The 27993-nt window shown below is 36.7% G+C and overlaps 1 protein-coding gene across 5 annotated transcripts in view; it reads left to right on the top strand.

The window, feature by feature from the left end:
- Positions 1 to 26005, top strand: part of EPB41L2 (erythrocyte membrane protein band 4.1 like 2) — a 98370-nt gene extending 72365 nt beyond the window's left edge. Inside the window, exons 12-24 of one of the 5 annotated variants that reach the window (XM_034060630.1) lie at positions 1583 to 1755; positions 2669 to 2847; positions 7253 to 7315; positions 10093 to 10239; positions 11604 to 11708; positions 14579 to 14725; positions 15699 to 15752; positions 15963 to 16517; positions 18370 to 18492; positions 18986 to 19084; positions 20550 to 20630; positions 22187 to 22308; positions 24727 to 26005. In XM_034060630.1, coding sequence (XP_033916521.1) covers positions 1583 to 1755; positions 2669 to 2847; positions 7253 to 7315; positions 10093 to 10239; positions 11604 to 11708; positions 14579 to 14725; positions 15699 to 15752; positions 15963 to 16517; positions 18370 to 18492; positions 18986 to 19084; positions 20550 to 20630; positions 22187 to 22294 — 1834 coding nt within the window. In that variant the 3' untranslated portion in view covers positions 22295 to 22308; positions 24727 to 26005. The remainder of the gene's footprint in view (positions 1 to 1582; positions 1756 to 2668; positions 2848 to 7252; positions 7316 to 10092; positions 10240 to 11603; positions 11709 to 14578; positions 14726 to 15698; positions 15753 to 15962; positions 16518 to 18369; positions 18493 to 18985; positions 19085 to 20549; positions 20631 to 22186; positions 22309 to 24726) is intronic. The other 4 variants (XM_034060626.1, XM_034060627.1, XM_034060628.1 and 1 more) reach the window with 4 other exon arrangements.
- The last annotated feature ends 1988 nt before the right edge of the window (positions 26006 to 27993 follow it).

Here is a 27993-nt window from a genome sequence, read left to right as displayed (position 1 = left end):
TTTTCCCCTGTCAAGTCTATTTTGCTCATGACAGCAACTGGTGAATGAGCTCTCCCTGTCCTTATCTCAGCCCACAAGCTTTTTGTTACATTTTTTCTCCCTCCCATGTCCAGTTGAGGAAGAGCAAAGAGCAGCTTTGTGGTGGTACCCTGGCATCCAGCCAAGGTCAGTCCACCACACTAGCTCACCATTCTGTTTGCTAAGTATCTGAAAGTTCTTCAGAATTTCATAAACTTGCTGAAGTACCTTTAGAGTGACTATCAGTTTTCACAACCCACCACTGGATACTGTCTTAACATATCTTGGATTGAATTCCACTGACACAAATATTCCCTGTGCAAATGCTTCAAAAGAAAAGAACAAAGTCAGCATACATTTTAAGTCTTGCTTGCCAATCTGTGCTATCCTAAATACTCGGGGCACAGTAGCTGCTGGTTCTGCTTGAAGATACTGATGTTCTGTGAGCTTCTCATTATTTGCAGATCCTCAAATCAGAAAGCTTTATCTATTCTGACGGTTTTATACAGAGGGAGAATAGGCCATGGAGGCAGCCAGGCTGGGTGAGCATGTATTTGAAGTACTACACTGATCAGGAGGCAACATGAGAGGCCTTTCTAGCGGAACAAAGACAGGGAAGAGTTCCTGCAGTGATGACTGTTCTGTTCTATCAGCAGGGATAGCACTGGATCAGACAGTTCCATCAGTGTTGAAGCTGATGGCTCAGATTTCAAAAACAAAGTACAAGCAGTGAGGGTTAGATGAATAAGAACTTTAAGTCCTCTTACTAAAAGGAATTCACGCATCACGCATGTGATGTAAAAAACTGATGGAACAAACTAGAATTAATTACAGCAAATTCTGCCACATTGCTGCTTAGACTTCTGACGTTGACTCTGCTTAGGTACAAACAACAGAATCCAGCATTAATAGTACTCGTAACTGAATCTCTTTTTTCACCCTTTCCAGAATATGCCTTTTTCTTGTTCTTCTATCCAGCAAACATCAACTTACATAAACCTATAAATGATGTTGTAAAGAAAGTAGAATCTGAATCTAGCTTGTTAAACTTCTTATTGTTGGGTCACATCTCTCCAGCCGTCTCAGTCTTTTGTTTTTCATTGATATAGCCTTCTATGCAGCTTTGAGATGCTAGTCCCTAACTTGAGGAATAGCAGCTGCTGTATTGATACATCAGAATATAGAAGACACAGTGGAGGTGGGATGTATAGATTCTACTGTAAGTAACATTCTAAGGAGAGAGATTTGAGAGGTATTTTACTAATAGTGGCCTCAGCTTTCTACAAAAAATATAACTTAACTACATTAGCACCTAAAGGTAAGGATCCCTGATGCTTAGTCATACCGTGGAAAATAAGATTATTATCAGCATCACTTCAAGTCAACTTCAATTAATAAATAGGATGCATTGGTTTATTAAATTCTTAGAGCTTATTGTATAATCCTTTGTTGGAGTGTGCATATCATGCATGGTGAACTGAAGTTTAATAAGGAGCTTCAAAGTACCTTAATAAATACATAAAATAAGGTATTTTTAACTGACTTCCTTCATATTCCTTTTTAGGCTTGTATCACCAGAGCAGCCTCCAAAAGCAAAGTTTCTAACCCTGGGTTCCAAGTTCCGCTACAGTGGCCGTACACAAGCACAGACGCGACAGGCTAGCAACCTCATAGACAGACCAGCTCCATACTTCGAACGCACTTCAAGCAAGCGTGTTTCCAGAAGCCTTGATGGAGGTATAAAGTTTGTCTTATTTCTTCAGTGTAATGCTTACATTATGTATTCTGGTTCTGATCTAACCAGCACTCAAAATGTTGACATTATAGATGGCCTGAATGTCTACTGCCAAATATGTGAATTTCAGTTTCTGATGGGTGATCTGAGGAGTAGCCACTTTGGTTATCTGTCAGTTTTAGATAACCTAAACAGTAAGTTTAGTCATTGCCTAAATTTTATGGCACTGCTGTGAATATATGGAGAACTCTGTATCAGACATGTAGCATCTGTGTTCACTACTTGTATGTATATTACAGTATATCAAATCAAATAAGAGAGAAAAATAATTTAAGGCTTTTCACTCTCTTATGTTTTGACTCTATTCAGTGTGTGTATATATATATATATACATATACAGTATTTCCCAATTTTTCACAAGCATGTCAGGAGGAAAAGTCTAACATTCACTGAGCTGTTGTTTCTGGAGTTTTGCTAAGAATAAAAATACTGTAACAGTTATATGCATAGATGTATGCTATTTCTGTATTGCATTAAACCAGTCCTCTCAAAATAGTGAATTTCCACAAAACTCTGTGGCTTATTTCTCTCTTTTGTTATGGTGATGTACATTGTCACAAGAACAGTACTTCCAATTTGTCTTCCAAGACTAATCGAAAAGTTGATTATCAAGTACCTACCCAATACTGTGAGATTTTTCTCCCTTGCATGGTAAGTGCACATTATATTACAAAGGTGTGTTGCTGTTCATGATGAGAACCATAGAGTTCCTGCAAAGGCAAGAAACTGGAAAAGTGTATTATTCAGTAAGTAGCCGGTATAGCTCATTGCTAAAAATGGTTATTGTTAAGAAGCCTTAAAACCAAAATGTTCCATCTTACTTAAATTGACCAAAATTATTTTGCTCTCTAATAGCTCCTATGGGTATCTCAGACCTAAGTCTGCTAAGAGACTTCCATGCTACTGGAGTGCAGACTGCTGGAGGTAAAGGAGTTGACAGTGAAGCTGCTGGTCAGGCTAAGTTAAATGAAGATGGTGGAGAAGATGGAAGCCCAGTCAAAACTCCACAATTAGAACTGACTCAGGATGGAAAGGTATGGCTGACTTTCACACCAAACTTATTTGTTCATGTGCTATGTGTCTGTGGCCTGTCACTTCTAGGCATTGTACAGAACACCGTATTAAAATATTAAAGGAAAATTGTCAAGTGCTTTCTATAGTTTTAACTTACTGTAAATGTATGTAAGCAAAAGAGAATACAGACTTCTGAATTGCATTGACCTAGTGTTTCTTCTATTGCTAGAAATTTGATTTCTCTGTAAGCTTGCACGAGTTCTTGAAAAAATGTTTCAAAGGTTAGATAATGTTTTATTAAATTCCTTAGTTCATTTAGACTATCTGTTTACAGTTGTGAACATTCCACAAAGTTGAGTATAGAACTGTATTTAATTACCGTAGGTAACAGTACTGGTTTAGTAGCCACTGCAGAATTATTTCATCCTTCAAGAACTTGTATGTTGACTGAGGAGTAGATTTCTGTGAGAAGATGAGTACTTTGGTTTGTGCCTGTTATAAACAACCATTTACTTGTTTGTTTGAGCTATTGGGGGAATAGGTCAAAAAATTAAATTTAGATCTTGTATGATTTGATGTAAAAAATTCCTTTCAGAGTGTCAGCTAAAATCTGCTGCTCCTCTCTCCTGGAGAGCCTTTCTTTTTCAGTCAGTTCTCCAGAACTTTGTCATATTTTAAAGTAGTTTTGTTTTCACACTTTTTTGCAAGTGAGCTACCCATTTGATTCCTAGGGGAATGCTGAGTTTCTCTGTGCGGTTCACATATTCCCACTGCATTCAAGTGTAGGCAGGGAACATGTACCAGCAGCTGCTTTTTTTGTGGATTTTTTTTTTACTTTCTTGGGGGGGTTTTGTGGTGTTTTGGGTTTTTTTTGTGGTTTTTTTTGTTGTTGTTGTTTTTGTTTGTTTGCTGCTAAGTTGAAATAGTGTTGAATTAGCACGAAGTTTCTTTATGGGAGAAAAATGGTAAAATAATTTGCTATGTTTTGACTGTGGGCTTGGTAAAATAATGGTACTCCCTTGTTTTCAAAGTGGTGGTATCTTTCAATATTTTTAGCCAAAAGAAGAAGAGAAAAAAGCAGTATTTTGGGAATTTGTTTCAGGAAGCTGTTCAGTAAGGTTTTGTTCATGTGCCAATTCTGTGAACAGCTTTCTTTTCCCTCTAGTGCAGATACTTCTTTAAGTTTCTGGCTCTCTTTAAGTCTTAAAGGAAATGGCTATAAACCCAAGAATCAAAGTGCTAGCTTGTCTTTTGTGTACTGCACTGTCCCCTGACCTTTCTGCCTTTGGATGTCTGTCTGCTTCCATCTGTTGTAAGTGACTATTACAGTTCAAAAGTACACAATTCTCTATAGCCTGAGAACAAAACGTTCATAATGGGTTCCTTTTATAAACCATGGAAGTAAACAAGTTGGCTGCTTGTAAAATGCAAGGGGAGTTCTATTTTTATTTGGCATTTCTGTTGTGTTAGTAGAGCTATCCGGCTTCTAAGTGAAAATTTTCACTAACTAGTAATTTCTTTTTTTCCCCTTTTCTTGTGCCTTCAAACTCATTTTGTTGTGCTTTAATTTTCCACTGTGCGCAGAATTGTTTTCTTCAGCTCACTCATGTACACCCATCATCACTACCCATCCATTCTGTGTCATCCAGAAACCTGTCACCTGTCCCTGAGGTGGACATGCTTTCAGATATTTCCGAGGAAGATCCCTTTGGGGAGCCCCTCCTGACCATCCCAGATGCCTCAGAGTGCGATTCCATGAAAGAAACACCAGATCATAATGAAAATAAAATAGCTTCACTGAATAATACCTTTGAATCTATGGGACCTGTAGCTAGTCAAGGCTCCCCAGCTATTGAGGGAAAAATCTATACAAAGGACTACAAAAGCACTGACTTGCGTGTCTCATTCAGCTTTATCAGATGCTTTTCTTTTCGTTTCTATTCGCTGCTTGATGAGAATGGTTATATTACTTTACCTAGCCTTCCTGATGTTTGCGTCTCTTTCCTCCCACCCGGGCTTCAGCACTATATTCCTATTACCTCCCCTTCTTTCATCCCCTCTTTTCTCCTTATCTTCCTGCTGCTTCTGTCTGCTTTCCAGTCTATTTATTTTTCACTCACATTTTCCTTTCCTCTCGCTCTGTCCCTTTGCTACCTGGAGCCTAAGGCAACTTCCCTTAGTGGCTCTAATGACAATGACCTCAATAACAAAGCAGAGGAAGAGGAGGTGTGTAATTTTGTTGCTTAAAAGTTGACACTTGCACATAGCTTTTATGCTTATTCTCCCAGAAGCTTGCTCATTTTGCACACTTCCTAGTATAGGGATATGTCTCCGTAGATGTCTGTACATATATATATATAAAAATACACACACACAAATATACACACACATGTGTGTATCTGTATCTTTCTGACTTTTCCTATTTGTGAAAAATTGTCATTGTGGTATTTAGTAAATAGATAGCTGGGGGGGGGGGGGGGGTTCTTCCTGCCTGAAATCCTGCAGCATGCATAATTCTACTGATACTGAGCTGCAGGTACAAAAAGAGTTGCTTTGTAGTTCAAAATGCTTACAGGCACATAAATCTGAATACCGAAATTGCTGTGCAATAAGAGATACGTTATTACTTGATGCTATTTGCAATTTGTGCTGCTTTCACTATTGGCTTGTGTTAAAAAGGCATGTCTTCTACATGCATTGACCAGAACACAAATCTCTAACATTCTACTTGGATCCAAAAAGTGAAATTCCTAAAAGCTAAATTCAGAAAACTCTGAACACTTTAAATGCTTTCGTTAATCTAGATTTCAGATGTTTCTGGTCTATGAGGGTGTGTGTAAATTTGAGTTGATCCAAGGCCCTTTTTTGTTTTTGATTAATCTCTAGCAACAGTTTAAGTGGAGACTGATGTAGTTCATGAGCTGGGATTGCAGATTTTGTCAGACTTTAATCACTGGAGTCTGAACATTCTTTGAAATACTCTGTTAAAATTGCTGCACAGAAGCTTCAGCCACACCAATATGTTGCTCTGATCATCTGGAGGGGTTTTTAAAATGCCTGCTTTCTTTATGTCTACTGTGCCTGTTACAGCAATACCACTAGAAAAAAAGTGTTTTATTTTGATCTTCAAAGGAAATATGAATACACATATTACAGAATCAAAAAGGGGGAGGGCATGTTTGATGTTATATTTAACAAAGTTTGTTAAATTGATTAAATCAATACTATATACGCAATAAAACCATACTAAACACGACATGCCATTAAAACCACTGATCTAAGTTTAAAATAACGGAAAGTTACTTTAAAGGCTTTGCATCATTTGTAACATAAAGTTGCAGAACATAGAACCCCAGATAAGCAAGAAATAACTTAAAACGTGGTATGTAGAACAGTATATGCAGTAAATGAACCCCTCTTCAAATTTCGGAACTTGAACAGTTTTCGATTCTAAATGCATCTTTTCCTAAGACTAGCAGTTGATAGTGATACTTGTGGAAAAACTGTGAAGCTGTTTGCTTTTTAAACAGTTGTGTTCCATAAGGCATTTCAGAATACTTGTAGGTAAGATACAAAGATCAGCTATCATTTCCGATGAGTGCATTGCAGTTTGAGGAAGAATATATTCACCTAAAAATGGGGGGTGTGCAAACAAGTATCCCAAGACTGCAACATCCTTAAAATAATTAGGACACTTTGTAAATACCTTCTGTAAATACATCTAGATATTTAGGTGTTTGACATGAATCCTAGCCTCTTTTACCAAACAAACTCTTGCATTAGGTTCCATTTTCACATCAACTTGTTGCGGAATTGAAGGCGCTTCCCACAGAAATTACGCATATCATTGTTCTTTTTTCTTTACTCATTCTTAAATTTCTATCTGGGAAAACACTGCAAAGTACACCAAGAAAGGGACACAGTGTGAAACTTCCATTTTTCATGCCACTTATGCCAAATACTGCTTCAGCCATTCTACGACATGTAGGTGAAGGAAGACCAAAGACGCTTAATAATTTCAACATGTGGGGCCGAAACAGTAAAGGTCTGTAAATACAGCATGCTTTGCAGCATTTACAAAGAGATTAAGCCTCTGTGTTAGTCTGGAAGCATGTGTTAACAGTTCCTTTTCTTGATAATTTTGCCATGTGCTCACATAGGTGGAATATGAAGAGGAGGAAGCACAGCAGAAGGTGCATGGTTGTGTTTTTTTACAGTTAAATCTGGCTGTAGCTGCCTGCCTTGGTAGCACCCTCAGCTTTCTGTGGATTTAGTCTGAATAGTGCCTTTTCACCTTGCCATTTTGTTTTCTTCCTTTATTTAAATGTGATTCTAAGGATTTTCTTTATTTATTTGCTGGTACATTTTATGTTCTCTTTTTTTTCTTTTTTTTCTTTTTTGTGTGTGTGTGGCTTAATTTCACAGAGCAATTCCTTGAGAGTAGACGGGGAAAATATTTATGTCAGACATAGCAATTTAATGTTGGAGGTTTGTATATAATTTAAGCAACACTTCCTTCTCACGGGCTGCCAAGCTGCATGGGATGGGAGGTCACTTGCAGGCTGTACAGACACAGTGCATGAAGTGCATGGGGGAAAAACAGCTTGGAAATGTTGCATGTCACCATTCTAGTTTCTGAGTTTATATTCAAAACAAACAAAACTACCAAAAAATATCCAAACAAACAAAAAAACCCTTCAGCTTGAAAGTTCAGTGTACATTTTTAGTATTTTTGCTAGGTGTTTTCAAGGTGGCAACTGGGAATAATAGCCCTATTTAGATAAAACAAACACTTGGATCCAATTCATAATCCTAAATGGGATTTTTTTATACATTGCTTCTCAATGTGGGCATCTTCTGGTAAACAGGGTATCTAGTTTTTGCCAGTTTAATCAACCTTTATCACACACATTATGTGAATAAATGGAGTTAGTGAGGCACAAGCAGTGGTAGAAGTATGGAAAAACTAACTGTGGTCCTGATGTTCATTGATGTAGAAGTTTTGAGAAACGTATGCGAGCATCAGATTTTTAAAGAGAATGTTTAGATATGCTTCTGAAATCTTTATTTTTTTTTTTTCACTTTTCAAATGGAAGTAATTTCTGCTTCCTAAAGGTTGGTTTTCATTGAAGATGAGCAACAACAAAAGAGCTTTGAACAGTATGTTAATGCGTAGTGCTTTGTCACTGAATTTCCATGTAGTTTGTTAATCTGGATTATTTTATCCAAGATTGTAGTTATAATCACTATCATTTAACTTGTGGTTATTAACATAAGCTAGCAACTAAAGAAATCTTAGAAAATCCTGTGTCTTTTAAATGTCATTCATTTATTTTATTCATCCAGATGGGGCTATAAGTATAATTCCCTTTATCACAAAAATTAGGTTTTTAAAAAAATCATTGGGTTTGTTCTGTAATAATGAGATGTATGGATTGCAATAACCCAACTAATATGTTTTCTGGCTTTTTGCAGCTTTTGATCGCTGTTGAAACTTTGCTTATGTATAACTTACTAAAGCACTGAGTACGTGTTGCATAATTGTGCTTTAATCAAGTCCAAGAAACGTGCCTTGTGTCAGGTCTTAATCTAATGACATGATTGTTACGAGCTTCAGTTTTGTTAATAGAATGCCTTTGGCATAAAGCTTTACTTCGTTCAGAAAGTACATACTTTAGGGGCACATATTTATTGTCTCATTTGTTAGTCAGATTAAAAGTGAAGCATTGGTCCTGTCACAATATGAACCTACAGAGTTGCCAGAGGGGGAGAGTTTCTTAGTGTTCAGGGTGCATGTAAGAATATTTGTAGAATTAGGAAATAGATGTGCAGCCCCAAACTGTTTTTTGAGCTGAACATGTAAGAGAAAAGAAATCAGAAACTGATGAATTTGTATCGGGTTTGGATTTTTCATGACTAAAGATGAAGTGTCTTTGCATTGTGAACACTGACTACAAAAATCCCAACCAAAACATTGAAGTAAAATTTCAAAATATTCAGTTACAAAGTATGTAAAATCTTTGTACAAAAACCAGCTGCTTTACCTAAATTATTGTATCTGATTACATTCTTTTGTTAAAATGTAATTAATAATTGTATCTGCATTGATAGTATTCCATTTTAATCTTCAGTCTTTTAATTCTGGACTACAAATGGGTCTGACGCTTAAACGTGGATTTCAGCACAGAATACCAAAAAAATATTCTTGTGTTAGAGTGTGCATAGCCAACACTGGCTTTTCCCAAGACCTGACATGCTGGAAGGAGGAAAGATTATAAAAGCAGAGTGAAATCTGTTCTTCCCACCAGAGCCTAGCATTGTGTTTAAGGGATAATGAATTTCTAAGAAAGCTACGCAGACAGATTTTTGCCTACCTACCAGAACAGTTATGTTCCTGCATAGCTCCTGATCCTTGTGTCTGCTTGTGTATCTGGTACAAAGTGAAAGACTAGCTTGCAGTTATTTGATCCAAGGTGCTGCAGCTTGGCCTCAGTCATCACAAAATAGAATTCAATATTCGTGCTGTGGTGTCCTGTTTGGCACTTGCCTATGTAGGTGCAATTTAGAGAGAACACCCCTTTGATATCAGCATGCACAAAAACTATCCGTACTTGAGTGGTGTGTCTGCTGTCAGGTTCTTAAATTTGTTTATACCAGGCTTTTAGTCTTAAATCTCATCCTTCCAGTAAGTTTAAGCCTACATGACAGGTACAATGAGTAGTCCCTCTGAAGCTGAGCAAATGTTAGGTGCTTACATGTTTGGCCCTGTAGCACTGTCTTCACAGTAGTATTTTTTTATGGAGCTTGTAATATCAAGAAAGATGCATTTTTATAATGCTTCTTGGTTTAGACTTGTTTCTTACAGCTACTTCAGTAATGTTTGTTGTGCAGTATCCCAAAATGTTTGCTTCTGGGCTTACAAATTTTAGGTGAAAGCCAGTAACTACTGGAAATTATGATTGATTCAGATTGTTGGTAGTTTCATGTTTTGGATGAAAATAGCCCTCTGTTAAATAACCATGCATAACATTGTTTTTCCTTTGCCCTAAAATATGGAAGAAACAGTGTGTGAGTGACCTAAATAAATCTTGGCTCCCTCATAGCCTTAAATGTTATTTCAAAGCACTGCAGAGGAGTGAAGCTCTTCAGACACAAGGCACTTTCCTTGGTTTGGTTTCTTTTTTTCCTTTTTTTTTTTTCTCCCAGTTAAGTTTGCTTTTGTCGTTATGTTTTGTCCTACTTTGTTTTACGTTGCGGGTTGCTAGGACCTGGATAGGACCCAGGACGACTTACTGAAACATCAGGCTAGCATTAGTGAGCTCAAGCGCAATTTCATGGAATCCACACCTGAACCACGCCCAAATGAGTGGGAAAAGCGGCGTATCACACCTCTGTCCCTACAGACACAAGGGGTATGTCACTGCTGACACTTTCCACATGTGTTTTATACAACCCTGTACGTAAAACAGTAAATGCAGTTTGTCTTTCGGGTTAACACTTTGTTTGGCTAATGTGATATTTGTATATACTAAGTATACATTAACTTTTTAGCACTTACTTACCATTGGGCCTGACTTTAATGTGTGGAATTTTATTGTTCTACAAGAGCAACTTAATTTGAATCACTAGAAAAAAATGGAGGCAATGGCAGTATTTTTTTGTGTGTTAAGGACAGCTGAGATTTTACTCTTACTTACACAGATTGATGGAGATAATATTTCAGTGGCAGTAGAACTTCCCTCCTCGTTTCCCACTCTTTGACTCTTCATACGCAGCATGTGCAGAAACAAACACACAGCCTTGTGTGTTGTTTCAGGAGGACCTTATGCAATCAGTTAATTCACACTGATGACTTCTTTGGGATGTATTTAATGTACTTGTTAAAATTTACTCAATCTCCAAAAGTCTGTAAAATGAATTTATCTACTTTTCCTCTATGCCTCCTTCCTTCCTGAACCTTAAAACAGCAGTTTGAAAAACAGTTTTCTATAGCTATCAGTCTGAATGCTTGTGGCAAGAAAATTACCCAAATTTCTCTTGCTGCTCTAAAACTTCTAGGTTTATGTCGAGTTATTTAAGTAAAAGAGCAAATCGGTCTTCAAAAACAATCAGTTTATCTTCTGTTGTTACCCTTTATTTTCACCACTGTTCTTACCCTTCCCTCCTAAATGTAATGTTGTCCTATCCCGTTAAATTCTTAAGTATTCTCTTCAGTTCCTAGAGAGGTGAACTTTAACCTCAGTTAAGCTTGCTTGCTGTTACCAAATTATTTTTGTTAATAGGACATTATTTCAATAAGAGATTTAAGGAATCTGAACTGCGAATATGTGCCTACAGATAACAGTCAGTGACTGTATGGATCACTTCTTTAATGAATATTTTGTTAATTTATGGTTATTGCCAGGAAATTACTCCTCAAATTTCTGAATAGTTCCCAAATAGTTCTTCGTATAGTGGTATACACATAGGTACAAAAGTTGATCTAATATTCAGTTGTCTAGGATACATTTATTCATTTAATGTCTATTTTAACAAAAAATATATAGCCATTTAGGTAAAAATGTAACTCAATTTTTGTTATATGGTAGTGTGTATTTTCTATGTTGATTTCTTTGTATTGAAGTTGAGGCCCCTCCAAGTTACTTTGTCTCAATATTTTTGTTTATCTAGTATGTTCTGTCAGTTTCAGATGGTTTGATTTTATGTTTATGTATGGTGTATGTCTGTCTCATTACTTGTTGATTTACACTGGTTTTATGAAATGAAAACCAAATAGAAAAAAGGAGACCACATTTTCCAAGTGAAAACGCTGCCTGGGAAGGAGATGCAATGGAGTGGAATGCCATGGATTGCTGGAGCAAAACCAGAGGAAACTGATAAGGTGGCTGCCCTGAAACCTACTGCCTTTTTGCTGTATCTGCTCTGGGCTAGCTTGGGCACTTCTTTCTTTTTCTTTTCTCCCATCAGGGAGACAACTTTTTTTTACGCTAGTACTGAAAGCAAAGGTTGAGTTGTAAACCGGGATCTCTGTGTACACACACATACATGAAAGCCAGCAGCATTTTGCTTAAACACCATGAAGTTTTGAATGGATACTATTGGAAAGACAACCAGTTTTTCACTGGAAAATTACTGTATTTGATGGGGCTAGGATGACAGCAAAACATATATTTCCATTCTATATGGAAATAATTGGAGTTACTTGACAACTTCACACAGGAGCTTTTGTTTTACTTGTACACTATGTAATCATTATTCAAATGAATAATACTGTAGAAGCAGCTTAATTTCAAAGGCAGCCTGGTTGTGAGTATCTCCACACTTCTGAACCTCTCTTTTCATCCAGGAAAAGAGGGAGTTTTCCTCACCATAAGCTGGTTTAACATCTATGTGGTGAAAATCACTAGATAACTAGTGGGAGTATACTACCAGTGTATAGGAATGATGGGTGGCAATTGTGATGTTGCTTTTTGAAATCACCTTTGGACTATTTTCTAACACTTAGGAACTGGGACAAAAGTATGTTAATGTGAAGCTGTTCCAGTAACATATACAGATATGAGGTTTGTGAAGGAGTATTTCCAGCCTGAAATATTTGTGATGGATGTCGAGAAGTTTGTGTTCAAGTGCTTTGTTATCCCTGGTTTATAAATTTGCTGGCATTAGTAGACAAAAATACATTGCTTAGTCCTATTGCTGGACTCTGTTTCCTTGTCTTTTAGGGTAGCTAGACAATATACCAGAATAAAGCAGGGATACCGCTGCTAATATTCTTCCTCTTTTTCCTTCTTTTGCTCCAGTGAAAATATTTGCAAATAAGTATATTTTTGCATATGAAAAATGTTATTTTGGGTACATCTTGTTAGTGCCACTATACTTCTGTATTGCTGTACTCTCACAAATGCACAGCATCTGTGACTTAATTATAAGAGAACTTGTGACACATTGATATGTATGTCACAAATGTGTGAAATATTATGTTATGGGTGCCTGCAATATTTTACTTCCTTGTATAACCCATCCTCTCCTGCCCACTGCTTGTAAATAGTATTTCATGGTAGTGTTTATGACTATGTACCAGAGGGAATTTACCAGGAATTTAAACATTTTCACAGACTGATACAGTATTGTAACTACAGTAATTTGATGAAAAGTACCAATTCTATCTATATATTTTAATAATTTTAAGTATATGCCTCCTCAGGGAATGGGGGTTATGTTATCAAACAAATTGCATGATTGGGGTTTTCCTTTTAAAAGATTATAAAACCTAAAAATTTGAATGTGGTAAAATGCAAAAAGATGGGTGGTATGTGCTTCTCTTAATTATCTATGTATTTATATGTGTGGGAGAGAAGAAATTCACGCAGTCTGACCACATACCACTTTGATAATTTCCCCCTACACCACCCCTTTTTTTCATTTTTTTGAGTGGTTAGAAAACATGAGGTACTAGAGTATAGTAGGAGAATCACAAACATTTTTGTCTTTTGGTGTAATCTGTTAATAAATGAACATTGGACGCGCTAAACTAGGCAAAGAAAGTGGGGGTGAGGAACACATTGTCCTAATGGATCTTGAATGTGGCAGGAGGGCAAATTCGGTAAATTGCGTTCAAGTTAACTCTTCTTAGCCACCTTTGAAATACACTTTAACCTTTATTGTAGGGAAAAAAATATAGGGGTTCTTTTTCTTTTCCTTCTCTGTTCTTCTGCACGCCATATGTGTTATAGGATACGCACAGTAGCATGTTGTAACTTATGTCAGTTTAGATTCTACATTGCTACTCACACGCTGAGCCCACATGGACCACAGTTGTCTACACAACATACAGTTGTCTGCATGGCACCTTGGCTTTCCTCTGGCATGTGCTTCTGCCGTGATTCTATGTAGTACCATTTTCTAAGACAAAAATCTACCTTCTTGAATGTTGTCAAGATGTACGTTATGACCATGTTGGCTATTTTTTACATTACTGGCTTTTAATTTTAACTGATTTTACTTCTAACTTAATAGAAAACCTTGTGGAAAGAAAACTGGAATGAAGAATTTTAGCCTTTTCAGAGGCTTGTACCCCCATGAATTTTAAAAGTTTGCTGTGTTATATGGATTTGTAATACTACAGAAAATAGACCAGACAATGAACATAATTTATGCTTTAGAGCAACATACCCTTTTCATGTGTTTGAGTAAACACTCTTTCCCAATAGAATGGGGAAGGCTTTTTGAAAACAGATTCTTTAACAGACACAGATTTGCTTATGTGATGTAAACATTTGAAAAAAAAACCCCATATATATAACATATAAAGAAAACCTCATTTCAGTGTTGGGGGTATGTATTATTCAAAGTATATATAGCTGAATACCCTAAAGCTCTGAGCCAATTGGGCATCAGAAGGTTGTTAAAAATGGGTTTTTAAAAAAGCAAAATGCACTAGAAAATATGGAATTACTAAGTGTTCTGTTTGGGAAGTCCATGGAAGTGTTAATGTTTTTAATGTTTATGGTGTGATTGCATGGTGGAGAGATGCAGTATTAGAGTACAATTGTGTGCTGTGGTGATTAACTGTTCTTGTCCTGTCTGTTCTCCTACTGCCTGGGACTCTGCTATGCAGTGCTCCTTCAGTGTTCTCCCAGCCGAATCCTTTGCTCTGTTACGTTTCTTTCTCGCCAACCTTTCCTTTGTAGGTCGCTGCCGCTCCGTCTGTCACTGTTTAACTCTTCCCTTTCCCTTCTCTGACTCGTCTAGAGCCTAGAAGAGGAGATTACGTCCATTTTGTTTAGTAAAGAGGGCTTTTGCGCTGGCACCAGAGGGCCCTTCGCCGCCACCAGCGTTGGGCCAGCAGAGGGCGCTGCGGGGGAAGAGACTGCCGCCTCGGCCGCGCCGCCGCCCCAGGTGCATCCCCCCGCCCTCCTCTCAGACCCAAAGCATTAACATGCCGGAAAGGGGCGCACAGCTCACTTGTCTATAAAGACGTTGGGCTGGTGTTAGAGGGGAGAGAGATCCGGCTAGAGAGCGGAATTCTGTATCTGCAGCACTCAGGAAGTACCACTTGGTGCTTGGTTAAGTGTAGCCAGGAGTGCTGCCTTACACTTGGTAGGTGCTTTACTAGGATTAAGTCACAGATGGTGTTGATTTTTCATTTGAACTCAAATTTTGCTGCAGACTGTTCACTAAATATACACTGCCTCAAAAATACTACCTAATGCATAATTTATCGTGGGCTTTCTGGAGTAACCATCACACAGCATTCTATTACAGAGCAAATACTAATATAACTGCTTTAATCTCATCATTTTGGCTCCAAACTGAATCCTAATGAGATCAACTCAGTAATTAGCTACTGCTATTCTGATAGCATACAAGCTTAAATAGTTTCCTCCTTGCTATCTATTAGCTTTCATAAAGTAACAGACCAAAGATGAGCAACTAATAAAATCTTAAATAAAATATTTTTGTGTTTTGTGTGATAATAAATGGATAGTAGAACACTAAATATGCTTGGGCTGATGGTTTGTTTGGGTTTGTTTTGTTTTTTTATTTATTATTTATTCTTAATTCCTGATTTAGCTGAGAGAAATAACTGCCTCAGTAGGATCACTGGCCAGTGCATTCATGCTTCTATTTTTAGTCTTTCATAATTAAATTCTTATGCCAATTAGTAATATCTGTAATTCTTACTTTTGAGTGGACTGTTTCAACAAAGTAGAAGGAAATGAGCATAGTTCTGTGTGAATCTTGCAGTGAATACACAGTATCTGTCTAGTATCATATATATACATTCTTTAAAGCTTGCTTGGAGGCTGTTGCACTGTTGAAAAGGATTATGTGTTGATTTTTATCCTCTGATTGCTTTTTTGTTTCACAGAGGCATGCTTCCAGAGCAGAAGGGCCGTGTACTGGAGTCAGCGATGCTGATAAGGTTCTACTGATTTTTTTTTCCATGGTTAAAATTGGCTCTAATTCTTCCAATCCATCTTCATTCTTTCTTTCCTTCCTTTTTTAGTTAACCATCACAACCATCTTTTGTCTCCTACATGACACGAAACAGCCATCAGCTAATTTTTTTTCCACCATTTTAATTTATTCATATACCCTACTTTTGTTTTTCCTCATCCATGTTTTTGTGCAGAGTTCACATGAGACTCTTGACATAGTGGAGGAGAAGAAGCAGGCAGAGGTTGGGATAGAAGAAGTAATACTCGTAGATGAAACCAACAAAGGGAAAATGCAAGTTGCCACTGATGCTGGGGAAACATGTAAGGTGGAGCATCTGTCAAAAAAGGACTCTTCCTCATTGCCAACAGATAGTAGCAGCAGCAGCAGTAGTAGTGAGAGTGAGGATGAAGAGGTGGGAGAATACCAGCCACATCACAGGACAATTGAGGAAGTCATCAGGGAAGAACAGGAAGAAGAGGAAGACATGAAGAGGAAAGAACATGAAGAAAAAATACAGCATGTGGAAGCCACACCAGAAAGCAGTAAACTACATGTACCAGTTGAGCATACACAAGTTACAGCTGAAGATTTGGTCCAGGAAAATGCAGTTGCTGTAGCTACAGAGAAGACTTTGTCAGAGGAAATTAAGCAAGATTTAGGTGAAGAAAAAGAGGAAGAGCTCAAACTCAATGGAGATGTGTCTCATGTTGACATTGATGTTGCACCACAAATAATTTGTTGTTCTGAGGTAAATGGTAGAACAGTTTGACAACTAGATTAAGCAGAGATATTTCTTGGGGTGAAAATATACCTGCCTTTCTTCTTCTCCTATTCCTCCAGCTCTTCAGGCATTCAACAAGATTCAGATCATTTGGAAGGGGAAACCATTGATGAGCAGTGAAATTCTGTCTCCTGTTATGGTTTCTGACTTTTTGCTAGAACTGAGTGAGAACCACCAGTAAGGCAAACCTTCCGAAGACTGATATCTCCTTTTTTTATGCCTCCCCCTTCACCCCCCCTTGTTTTATATGCACAGACATACTGTATTACTTACGTGTTTCTGATGTCTCGTCTTGTCTATTTGTCAGTTGTTTTTGACACGTCCATGACATGTAATTGTGATTGGAAAGCAGTTGAAATTAGAAAACATATGATAAAAAATTATGTTCCTTTTTCCCCCTCATTACTCACTGCTCTTCTTGCCACCCTCTTCTCTCCCCTCCCTCTCCTTTTTTTTCCCTTTTAAAGTATGTCACAGATTTATAGACTAGACTAAGTACAGCTAGAAACTGCATAGGTGAGAGCATCATGTTGTAAAGCAGTAAGGCATATATCACAATCTTATAATGAAGTGTTCTGGTGCAGTAGATACTTAGGGAAGCATGTATGGGTTCCAGTCTCAAAATCAGCTGTTTTAAGCCAAACAAGATTGAAGGGTTTGTTACTGAGAAAACTGCATAAAGAAGCAGAAGGGGAAAAAAATGAAGCAGGGGGATGCATTTCTTTCTAAAGTTGGCATGATGTTCTGCTGAGTTCTTCAACAGCTGGGTGGGTTTTTTCCTGGTTATTGCTTGTTGTTGTAATGGTGGCAATTATTTTTTTTCTTTACACTTAATTTCCAAACTACTTACCTTATTTCTTTTATAGTCTTTAGCACACGCAGGTGTTCTGATTAATGATGAGAAAGAATTGGTTTATGAGACCTCGTGAAGTTGCAGGCGTTCATGCTTCCTAAAATCGTAGTTAGTTTGAAGAAAAAAGGGAAGCGGCTGCTGTGTGTGCATATGTGTGTGAGGGAACAAAAGAAGTATTTTTTTTTCCGCCTGGGATTTCTCCCTCATGCATCCAAAATCAATGGGAGATAGCAACCCATACATCTAGAAAAATAACAAAAGTCTTTACTAGATTTTTTTAAAAGTTCTTAAATATATTGAAAATCTGCTTCAGTAAGTCGCAAGTTCACTAGCTTGTAGGCCCCAGGTTAATACTTTCTTTGTGATACTGCAGAGAACACCACTGGTTAAAATGGCTTTTTAGGATTGTTGTAAATAGAAGCATTTGATTTCCAGAATTATTAAGTTTAATATAGACTGCTTAAAATCCAATTGTCAGAAGTAGTAAATGTTTAAAAGTTAAACTTAGAATTCCTAGTCCTTATCTACAGTGAAGGAGTAATGATAGGTATGTTTCCAAATGAAGTCTAGTATGATGCTTATCCATCTGAGCTAGCTGTCAGCTTCTTTATGCAAACTAAGATTTTTTTTTTTTTGCTAGTGGTACACTTTTAAACATTTTTCCATACCTGTGTTGCAGCTTGGTTTTAGCAGTTGCCTTCTGTGATACCTACTACTGGCTAAAACAGAACATTACCAAGGTTACTAGGACATTAGAATTCACTACCATGTTGTGTAGAAGTAACAGGACTGGTTTATTAAGTCTTCATTTCACTTTGCTTACTTATTGCATGCTTTTTCATTCTGAAGACAGTCAAATATTTATCTTACTGTTTGATTTCTTTGAATTTGTGATTGTGTTTTCTCGGTCCACTTTACAAACCTTCTTCTATCTTTTGAATTGATTGGTCATTTCTTGCACCACAGCCTCCAGTAGTGAAAACAGAGATGGTAACCATTTCAGATGCTACACAGAGAACTGAAATCTCCACTAAAGAAGTTCCAATTGTTCAGACAGAAACTAAAACTATCACATATGAATCTCCACAGGTATGGTGGCTGGGTTATTATATTGCTTGCAGGCTGTTTTTTATTCCAGTTACTTATAGATCAGAATAGATAATGTCCAAAAAAGGTTTTCAAAAACCTGTACTTTTTTTTCTAGCAGCTAAAATTGTACTTTGGCTATGATTTGGGTGAAATGTTTGTAGATGCAGTATTACTTCTGAAGTTCTAAGTGGTTGTTTTGTTGGGTTTGAGGATTTTTTTAATATAAGGATTTTATTGCTGTCTTTAAATGTGTGATTTATGGAAGCTTTGTTAAAATACTTCTTGTTCCTGAAAGGAACCTGTAACTTTGCTCCTAAATTTTCTGCAAGAATGAATGGCAACAACAGCATTATACAACTTGGTAAACTTTGATGGCTTCTATTTAGATTTCAGTTCTGACTGAACTAAAGAATGTGTTTCATAAGTAAACCAGTTTTTTCTTCTTGTGAAAACAAAATATACCTTCTTTTTTTCTTTATTTTCCTTCTTACAGTTTGATGGCAGTGCTGGTGGCAATGCTGGTGTGCTGCTGAGTGCCCAAACAATTACATCAGAGTCAATTTCTACTACGACAACCACACACATCACAAAGGTAAAGTATAATAATGTCTCTCTGAACTAAAAAAAAAAACCCAAACAACCAAACCCTTAAAATAAAGTCTTACATGAAGTAAGCCAAAACAAGCACACTCTGCTAATTTATTAAAGAAAGTTGAATTGAAATGGATCGGAGTCATTCCAGGCATGTGTTGAGTTAATCTTCCTGTACAAAAAGGTTAACAGAAGAGCCCTAATACACAAGCAGGAGTATCTGGGAACAGGGCAGGGAAAGGGAAAAAGATGTAATTAGGTTTTTTAGTATTTAATATAGGTCTTATTTCTGTGTTTGACAGATGAGTATGTACCTAAATTTTTACGGTTCCAGTCCTGTCATCAGTCACTGATATCTTACAGAATGTTTGTTAATGTACCTGATTTGCCTGAGGTCCACAGGAGTTCTGTTAATGGCACCAGTTATTAGAATGAACTGAAAGAATGGTTTCTCAGCCTTTGTGTTGATCCTTGTCCTGCTAGGTTTAGAGCATATTTTAAAACAGATCATACCACTAGGTTAAGTTACAAGCATACTTTGGTGCTGAATTACAGGCTCTGCATTCTATGCTTGAAAAGGAAAGAAAAACCTGATCTTAATAGAACATCACATCTGTTCCAGTCTTGTGTAGTGTTTATGCCAGAGTATGTTAGAGCTAACAAAGTATGATGGTGATGATGATGATGCTTATTGTGATTATTTATGTAAATATTTATGAGATTTTAGGTGTGCCCCAGCAACAACAGTTTTGAACTCTTGTCTTTGAATTCTTAACATAGTTTTACAAGAAAATTACAGAAAGTATTGTTAGAGTAAAGCAAAAAGGAAGAGGGAAATGTAAGGTGGGCTTTTTTTTTTTGTTCCTCAAGACAAGAACTTTCACACTGTCAGACAATGGAAATGTAATTCACTCCTTACTCAATATATATTCAATTTTAAGTACTTCTAATATTGAAAATTGTATTCACAGAATGACAGTGGAAAGGTGATATTGGAAAGTTGTCAGATAAAATCACATGAAATAAAGTAAGCTTAGAATTCAAAGTGTCTAGGTTTTTATACAGATGAGTCAACAGGTCCTTTTCAGTCTCTTGCTTCCCTTTTGGGGGAAGTGTACATTTACTTGTCAAGCTCAGATGTCAAATAATGCTGCTTTTTGGAAGGAACTATTAAAGAAAATGGTTCTGGTTTAGTCTTCTACTAAAAAATGATTGAAACTTGGGCTCCAGTAACAGAAGGAATTTTCTATTGCTTTTTCAGTAACACGTTTAGCAGTAGCTGGAATGTGACTTGCTGTGTAACTGGAAAAAATAAAGATATTTTAGCATGGATAATACTACTAATTGTAACTCAGTCACAGAAATATATTTGCTTCAGTGCAGTAGAAATGAGTGATTTGTGGCAATATGGAATAATTACAGGGATGTTTTCTTTCTTTTTTTTTTTTTTTGTGTGCCATCTGTAGATGGTAAAAGGTGGGGTATCAGAAACAAGAATTGAGAAGCGCATTGTCATTACTGGAGATGCAGATATTGACCATGATGAGGTAAGCATGTAAGCTGTTATCACTTACAGTGTGCTTTGTGTAGTCCAGTGAGATCCACACAGTATTTCAGAACCTGAAAATTGGCCGAGGTACAGAAGTTGAATACGAGGGCATATAAAGACCCTGAGACTCTTAATTGTGGCAAAGTTGTCGAAACAGTCATGTTTTCTGAATAAAGAGCCTGTAGAACATAACTGAAAGAAGAACAGCATTTGTAATCTTGCATCATAGATCATGTGAATGGATTTCTTACTATTTTAATAGGGATTTCATTTTTTGGAAGAGACCCGCCTTGTTTAGTACTGCTTTTGCCATTTGGGAGGAAAAGCATTACTAAAATAATCTTATTTTGATGCATTAATCTGAATTAGATGGGAGTCTCTATTGTATGAGCAACATCTGAATGCAGAACTTATTTTGACTGAAAGCTTTGAAATACATAAAACCATAAACTGTTTGAATTTCAAAGATAAGATTTGACTTGTATTTATAAAATTATGTATTACAAAAGTAATTGTTCATCTGCTGGAGTCTTACATAAGTACCTTTCCTCTTTATCAGTACTAAAGCAGTATTTTATTAAGTCTTAGAAACTAATGTTAAAATCAGTTCTACCTGCCCAAATAAGAAGGCTGAATTTAAGCAGCACACAAGACATTAATTGAGAAAGTGAAGCTACCTGTTCTTTGTAGTGATGACTATGCAGTCTTTATTGTTTTTTTATGAAAGAAGCTATAATAACAAAGTTGATCACAGTCACTGGATTAATACAAATGGAAAAGCCTGCCTTCTACATAAAATCACAGTGAATTCTAACTTCATGAAAGCTACACAAATCAACATAATAGGATTTAACTTCTTGATTATAATATACTGAGAGCTCTCGGGGAATTTAATTTCACATTTTAATTTGCCTCCAGAAAGTGGCTCTTGACAAGCTGAATCTCTTGAAGCTCATAATTAAATGACAGGGCTGTTCAGCATTAGGCATGGCTCTGGTTTGCCTTGCGCATGCTCAGTGCACTTCAGGCATCTGGAAAGGTCACACAATATCTTTAATATACCAGGCTCTTTTGCCTGTTCTGCTTCAGAGGGTGCTCTTATGTGGTTGACTGTAAGACTTTATATAGTATAGCATAGATCAGTTCAAAGGGACCTACAATGATCATCTAATCCAACTGCCAGTTCTGTATATTGGTACATCTCTTAAGGTGATAGATAAGCTAGAGAACTTACAGGATAGTTTATACTTATTTGTTACTGCCTTGAAATTTTGGTGAATTTGTAGCATAGTAGTTTAGCTTGGTTTGGTTGGGTTTTATGGTTTGGGGGTTGGTTGGTTTGGGTTTTTTTGTGATTTTGCATTTTGCGTGTTTTTTTTGTTGGGTGTTTTGGTTTTCGTTGCTTTTACGCCTGAGACCTCTGAAGTTAGGAATTTAGAATTCTGAACAATTACAGCCATTATAACCAGAATTTCTTATGCTGCTGTCCCATTCTCTGTCCCTGCATGAATGACCTTTTGCTGCTGCTGTTATGTATTTCAAATACGTTTGCAGGCCCTGGCACAGGCAATCAAAGAAGCCAAAGAACAGCACCCTGACATGTCTGTCACAAGAGTGGTGGTGCACAAAGAAACTGAGCTTGCTGAGGAAGATGAAGAGTAAAGCAAATATTTCAGGTAAGCTTATGTATGTAATGAACATATTAAAATGCAGCATCAGTTTTCTATTGTGTTCTGTGATAAAAGGCCTGAAAATATAGGGCATCAGATTTCCTTTGCTTTTTATACTGGCTGATGTTAAGAAACTGCAATTTCAGGTTTTTCAGACTTGGTGTTTTTTTTAATTGTAGACTTGGATTCAAGGAAAAGGGTTCATTTGGAAGGATTACATGAGAATGGGAGAGATTTAAAAATAAAATTTAAAAAGCAATGTTTTAAGTCTTTATTGGGAGACAGTTTTTTACTGATGAGTCTGTGTATTTAGCTAAAAGAGCAGGGGTGTTACCTGTCATAAACTTCAACCTGCAGCTTCAGGAGACTTCTAGATATCATGAGTGCTATTCATGAAGAGCCACATATATGAAAAAGGATACACTAACTCGATTCCAAGTTTTGTGTAAGGTACTACAAAGAGAGGAGGATGTATTCACTATCCTGGTAATTTCTCATGTTGAGATGACCAGTTTTTATTTCTGTGCCCAGGTTTCCAAAGGGCTGATGATTTCATTATTGAGTATCAGTTCTGTAATCCAGAGGCAAGCATCAGGTTGAGAGGATATAAAGCACACTTTCTGAATCCTACTCTGTGAAAGGTGACCATTATCAAGGTCATTTGAGTCTTCTTGAACTTCAGTTATTAATCATAGATGTGGGTTTTTTTTTTCAGCTGAAAGGCATAGGCTAAAGCCTAGATTCTTTTCATGTACCCACAGGTGTGTTGGTTTTTTTTAGTAGCTGGATATGAATGGAGGGTCTATGTGGATGAGGAAAGGAGAGCTAATACACATCACCAACTGTTGACACGTATATGACCAGTTAGAGACTTGTATGTTGTGTGGTATTGGGTAGAGGGGGTTTTTTTGCCTGTGGTTTGGGTTGTTTCATTGGTCCCTTGATACACAGCAACAATAAAACGTGCACACTTAAACCGTCCTTCTCACAGTTGCAGCATTTACATAGCACAGTCTAAGGTAGAAAGATACACTAAAACACCAGAAGTGATCATTTGGATTTGCAAGTATTTGCAGTTATAATATGTGCTATCATGATGTTCTTAATTTATAATTAATTGGTGTGAATTTAAAAGTCTTGGGAGTATGGATTGCTTCTTCTTTTTTATTTGTGCAGAATGTGCCGGCTTATTCATGCAGCCTTAGTCCAGAAAAATATCTTTCAAATAGGTGTCCAACATAATCTATCCCATATATATCCCATAACAACACCTTTCTTGAAGGGACTGAATCATGGGAGGAAGAAACCATTTTGGCAGGTTTGCTCCACATTTTTACATTAGCAACCAGCTGCAAAGTTGATTCTGTGCCTTCATCAAATCATAGAATCATAGAATAGTTAGGATTGGAAAGGACCTCAAGATGATCTAGTTCCAACCCCCCTGCCATGGGCAGGGACACCCCACACTAAACCATATCACCCAAGGCTTCATCCAACCAATATTTAACTACTTTGTATTTGGGGGGAAAAAGAATTAAAAGAATTCCTTCCATCTGCTGAGGGTGTTTTGGGAGGTTTGTTGGGGTTTTTTTGAGAAATATATGTATTGTAGAATGATGTTTGCAGTGTATCTGAGAGTGTCAGATGTTCATGTCTGAGTTTGCCAGTTGCTTTACAGCTCTTGGTCCGAAATGCTTGTAGGAGAGTAAAAGAGGCCTAGTGAAGACATTTTCCATGCTGCTCTTATATTTGAGACCTGGTGACTTGTTAGACTGATGATGGCTTTCACTTACTAGGGGAAAAAAATCTGTCTAAACACAGGCCACTTGAAGTGCCTTGAATGTCTCTGTGTCTTGGACCAGCAAGACCTCTATGCCCTACTGTAGCAGCAACTGAAGGGCAGGTGGGATGCAGAAAAAGCTCTGGACAATTGTGTTTAGGCAGTGGAGTCATACCATGAGCTTTGAGCTGTTTCTAAGCTCTGTCTCAATGACTACAGCAGTATTGTTTTTGTAGACTTGTTTTCTCTAATAAAAGTGAAAGATGCTGCCCCTGATTCTGAGGGATTATTAGCTGAACAAATATCTTAATTTTTAATTTATACACTAGATTGTGGATTAAAATTTTGTGTAAATTGTGCAATAGGCAACTATTAAAATACCATGACAATTCTGGTGATGGGAAAAATACAGTAAAGCAAGAAATGCACTGAAACTGAATTACCGTTTATCTCATGTTGCAGTAACTAAAGCTCTCCTTCCCCCCCTCCCCCCCATTTCTTTCTTTTTTTTTTTTTTTTTATGAACTAACCTTCTTCCCAAATAACCTATGCGGAAACAATGACATTTTGATTCAGGTAATGGGACATTCACATAGTATCTGTTACAATTGCTTATGTAATCTTCCCCCTCCTTTTTCTTCCAGAAGTAAAAATGATACGGACCTGATCATAACCATGAAGAACTGTAACCATTCCAAGTCACCACTACTCTACTGAATTCACCAAGCCTAGCAATGATGACCAGATGCTCAAGATTTAAATGCCTATACCAAACTCCATTTTAACATCTTTGGTCTATATTCCCTTAAAATCTTTCTTGTTTATTTTTATAACCACTTCTTAACAATCTTAGATTATTTTTTTTAATGAAGTTTTATAGGGTATGATCTTCTTTTGCACAAATACTTGTATTTTTGAAGCTTATTCTTGATTATATGAAAGTGAACAAAAAAGTCTGACAAGCATTGTTCACTGGAGCAGGTGGTAATTGTGCAGGAAGAGGAATCTTTACTAATTTAGATATATTTTTTTCCAGATACTTCAAGTGAAGTCTTTTACTGGAGTAATTTACAGATTTTTTTTTTCTTTCAGATTATTCAGGTAAATATATGGTATCAAATAACAAAGATTTTTGTAAAAATACAGCATTTCCTAAAATTTGAAAAAATATATTTCTTTGGATAAATTTTATACTGATATCTCTGTAACTCTTTCTGTTCTAAGGTTCTCTGTGGAGCAGAGATGGTGTGGCAATCTATAGAGGAGAAAGAGTTTCAGACATTGCTTCTGACTGAGCACTGTGTTCTTTTTGCACTTTGGTGCCAATGGTCAACTTTTTGTAGCCATTTTGCTGTCTGCAACATTCCAGATAAGGAAAGGAGGAAGACAAAATCTTTTTCTTTTTTCCAACAAGAGATGATCTAGGCAGCTTAAAACCTTAGTGCTTTTTTCTTACTGTGTCCCAACTTCAGCACTTCCATTATTTGAATACATGTGTAGAATGCTCACTTTCTATTAAACCTCACTGTCTCCATACTAGAACTGACATTTCTGCTATAGAGAAGATATACATTTCAGATGCTTCATCTAATGGTTATTGAAGGTTTTTAGGGTACTGAGTAAAAGCCATACAATGGGCTCCATCCATAAAACAGTAAGACAGTACCACCATTTGAGACTGCCATTGAGCAAACCTGTTAATTATTTTGGATTTTATTTTTATGTTGTTCTTGCAGGGGGTTGTTTGGTTTGGTTTTGTTTTGGGTTTGGTTTTTTTTCTTGTTTTGGGTTTTGTTTTTTTTCTGTCAACTCTGTGTATAGTTAAAATGCCAAATTAGATTTATAGCAGCTTGAAGTTGTATTAAGTGATATTTTGCTTTCTGTAATTCTGTTATAAAATAAAGTTGTTTATTCTCTGTATGACATTTGGCACTCACATAAACTTCGAACCTGCTTAAAGAGAGCAAGTCAGTTATGAGAACTAGAATTCGAGAGGTCACAAAACCTTGAAAAACAAGGATTAGTACAAGCAGTCTCCAAGGTTTCTAGATGAGTGGCACTATTATCTGGCTCCTCGTACTGATACTAAAGTATCGGTGGTTTTTAAACGTCTTCCAAAAAGCATCCTGGTTTCTGTGGTTCAGAGAGAAAATATTCACATGCCAAAACAGATGAGGTTTGGACAACACAGTCCAAGTTCAAATGCCTCTCAGTCTGCAAATGGTTCTACTGAGTTCACTGAGTTAGGATGTACTATGAGCTTCAAGTAACAAAATAAATCATAATACTTCTCACTATGTTTTTTTTTTCACTTTTGAACAATGCATTTTTTGGTGCTGTTTTCAGTTTAGATTGCTGTCATGTGCCAGCATGCTTGCTTAACAGAAGTTCCTGTTAGTTTTGGCTTTGTATAATTTGGATAACATAAAACAACAGTAACCAAGATGTTGATTTCTATATTTATATAGGTATTCTCAGTTACATCCCACACTACCCAGAAAAATAGTAGCAGATAACAGTCTTACTTGCCTTTCTTCAGAAACAGAGACATTCTTCCTTCAAAAAGGGGAAGAGAACTCCCCCCAGCCTAAAGACATAAGAATACTGACACCTGTGAAAACAGAACTCATACACTGAACATGAGTAGGGAGGTTGCCAAGGAAGTTGTAAGGTTGGGATATGTAAGTGGAGGTCAAAATGGAAATACATGCATTTTAGGGGGATGTCTTAATGGATTTTTCATACAAAAGTATGTAAGAGAAAGCTCTATACATTTTTCAGGTATTTTTGATACATCATAATGTTAGTTGCAGAACTCGTTTGATGGTAGGAAAGCTTGTTACTTCAGATTCTTACTGATTTGGATCTTTCTGGTTTGTTAGACACTAGGTCAATATTGGGTTTTGTTGCAATTGTATTTAAAAGTGCAAATACAATATTCTTGAAAGCAATTTTACTGAGAGCCGCATTTCTTCAAAAACTAATCAGAACCTTTTGTCAGAGAAAAATTAATAGGGCTTTCAGGTCAGCATATCTTGTGCATAGCTGTCCCTTCCATTGATTAAACAAGCACTAATTAAACAACCATTGTCACACAGAAAGACATAAGCCCCAAGTGTAAATAACCTAAAAATAGTCAAGTTTTACAGATTCTGGTTATATGTAATTATTCAGTTGCTGTGGAATATTGTGCTATTCTGAGTTTTCATCATTACTTTTTTTTATATATCTATAGCAAGAACTGCAATAGGCAACAATTGAAACTGTTTTCAAGGCATTTCACAAGCTGACTTTATAATACATAGGTAATTTCAAATACAATTACAGGCCAATTTAATGAGAAGATATTCCAGTAATTCTGCTTAAATACTTAGAATAGTGAGTCACGTAGGTCCTACACAGATATACTTAATAAATCTTCTTCTTAATCATGATAACCTAAGGGTTCATGATAAATGCTGGAATTGCTCTACAGATTGTTTTCTAGATTAAGATTTCATAAAGAACAAGTAAGAAACTTTGGTGACAGACTGGTAGGAAAAAAAAAGAAGCTTTATTGTTCGAAGCACTGAACAACTGCAGTACAAAGTGTTTCAAAGTATTCTTTTGTTTGACAACTCAAGCTGAATGGCAACTTTTATTTTAAACCAAATAGATGGAATAAAATAAATGAAATACTTTGACACAGGTCAGAGTTTGAGATGTGATAGTGATCAGAATGACAACTACTTTTGGCCAGGATGCAGTTGGGAGCTTCTCAGCTTTTAGGCACATTTGACATGGATGTAGACTGTTTGGAACAGCTGTTATTCTGCACTGGTGACCTGACTACACCTCTGGAAGGCTGGAAACCATTTTTATTTTTTAGGCTGCTTAGTTGTTTGGGGTTTGTATACTAGACTTGAAAAAAG

The sequence above is a fragment of the Melopsittacus undulatus genome, chromosome 3, assembly GCF_012275295.1.
Source record: "Melopsittacus undulatus isolate bMelUnd1 chromosome 3, bMelUnd1.mat.Z, whole genome shotgun sequence".
In the NCBI taxonomy this organism is placed as follows: Eukaryota; Metazoa; Chordata; class Aves; order Psittaciformes; family Psittaculidae; genus Melopsittacus; species Melopsittacus undulatus.
This window is presented reverse-complemented; position numbering and strand designations above follow the sequence as displayed.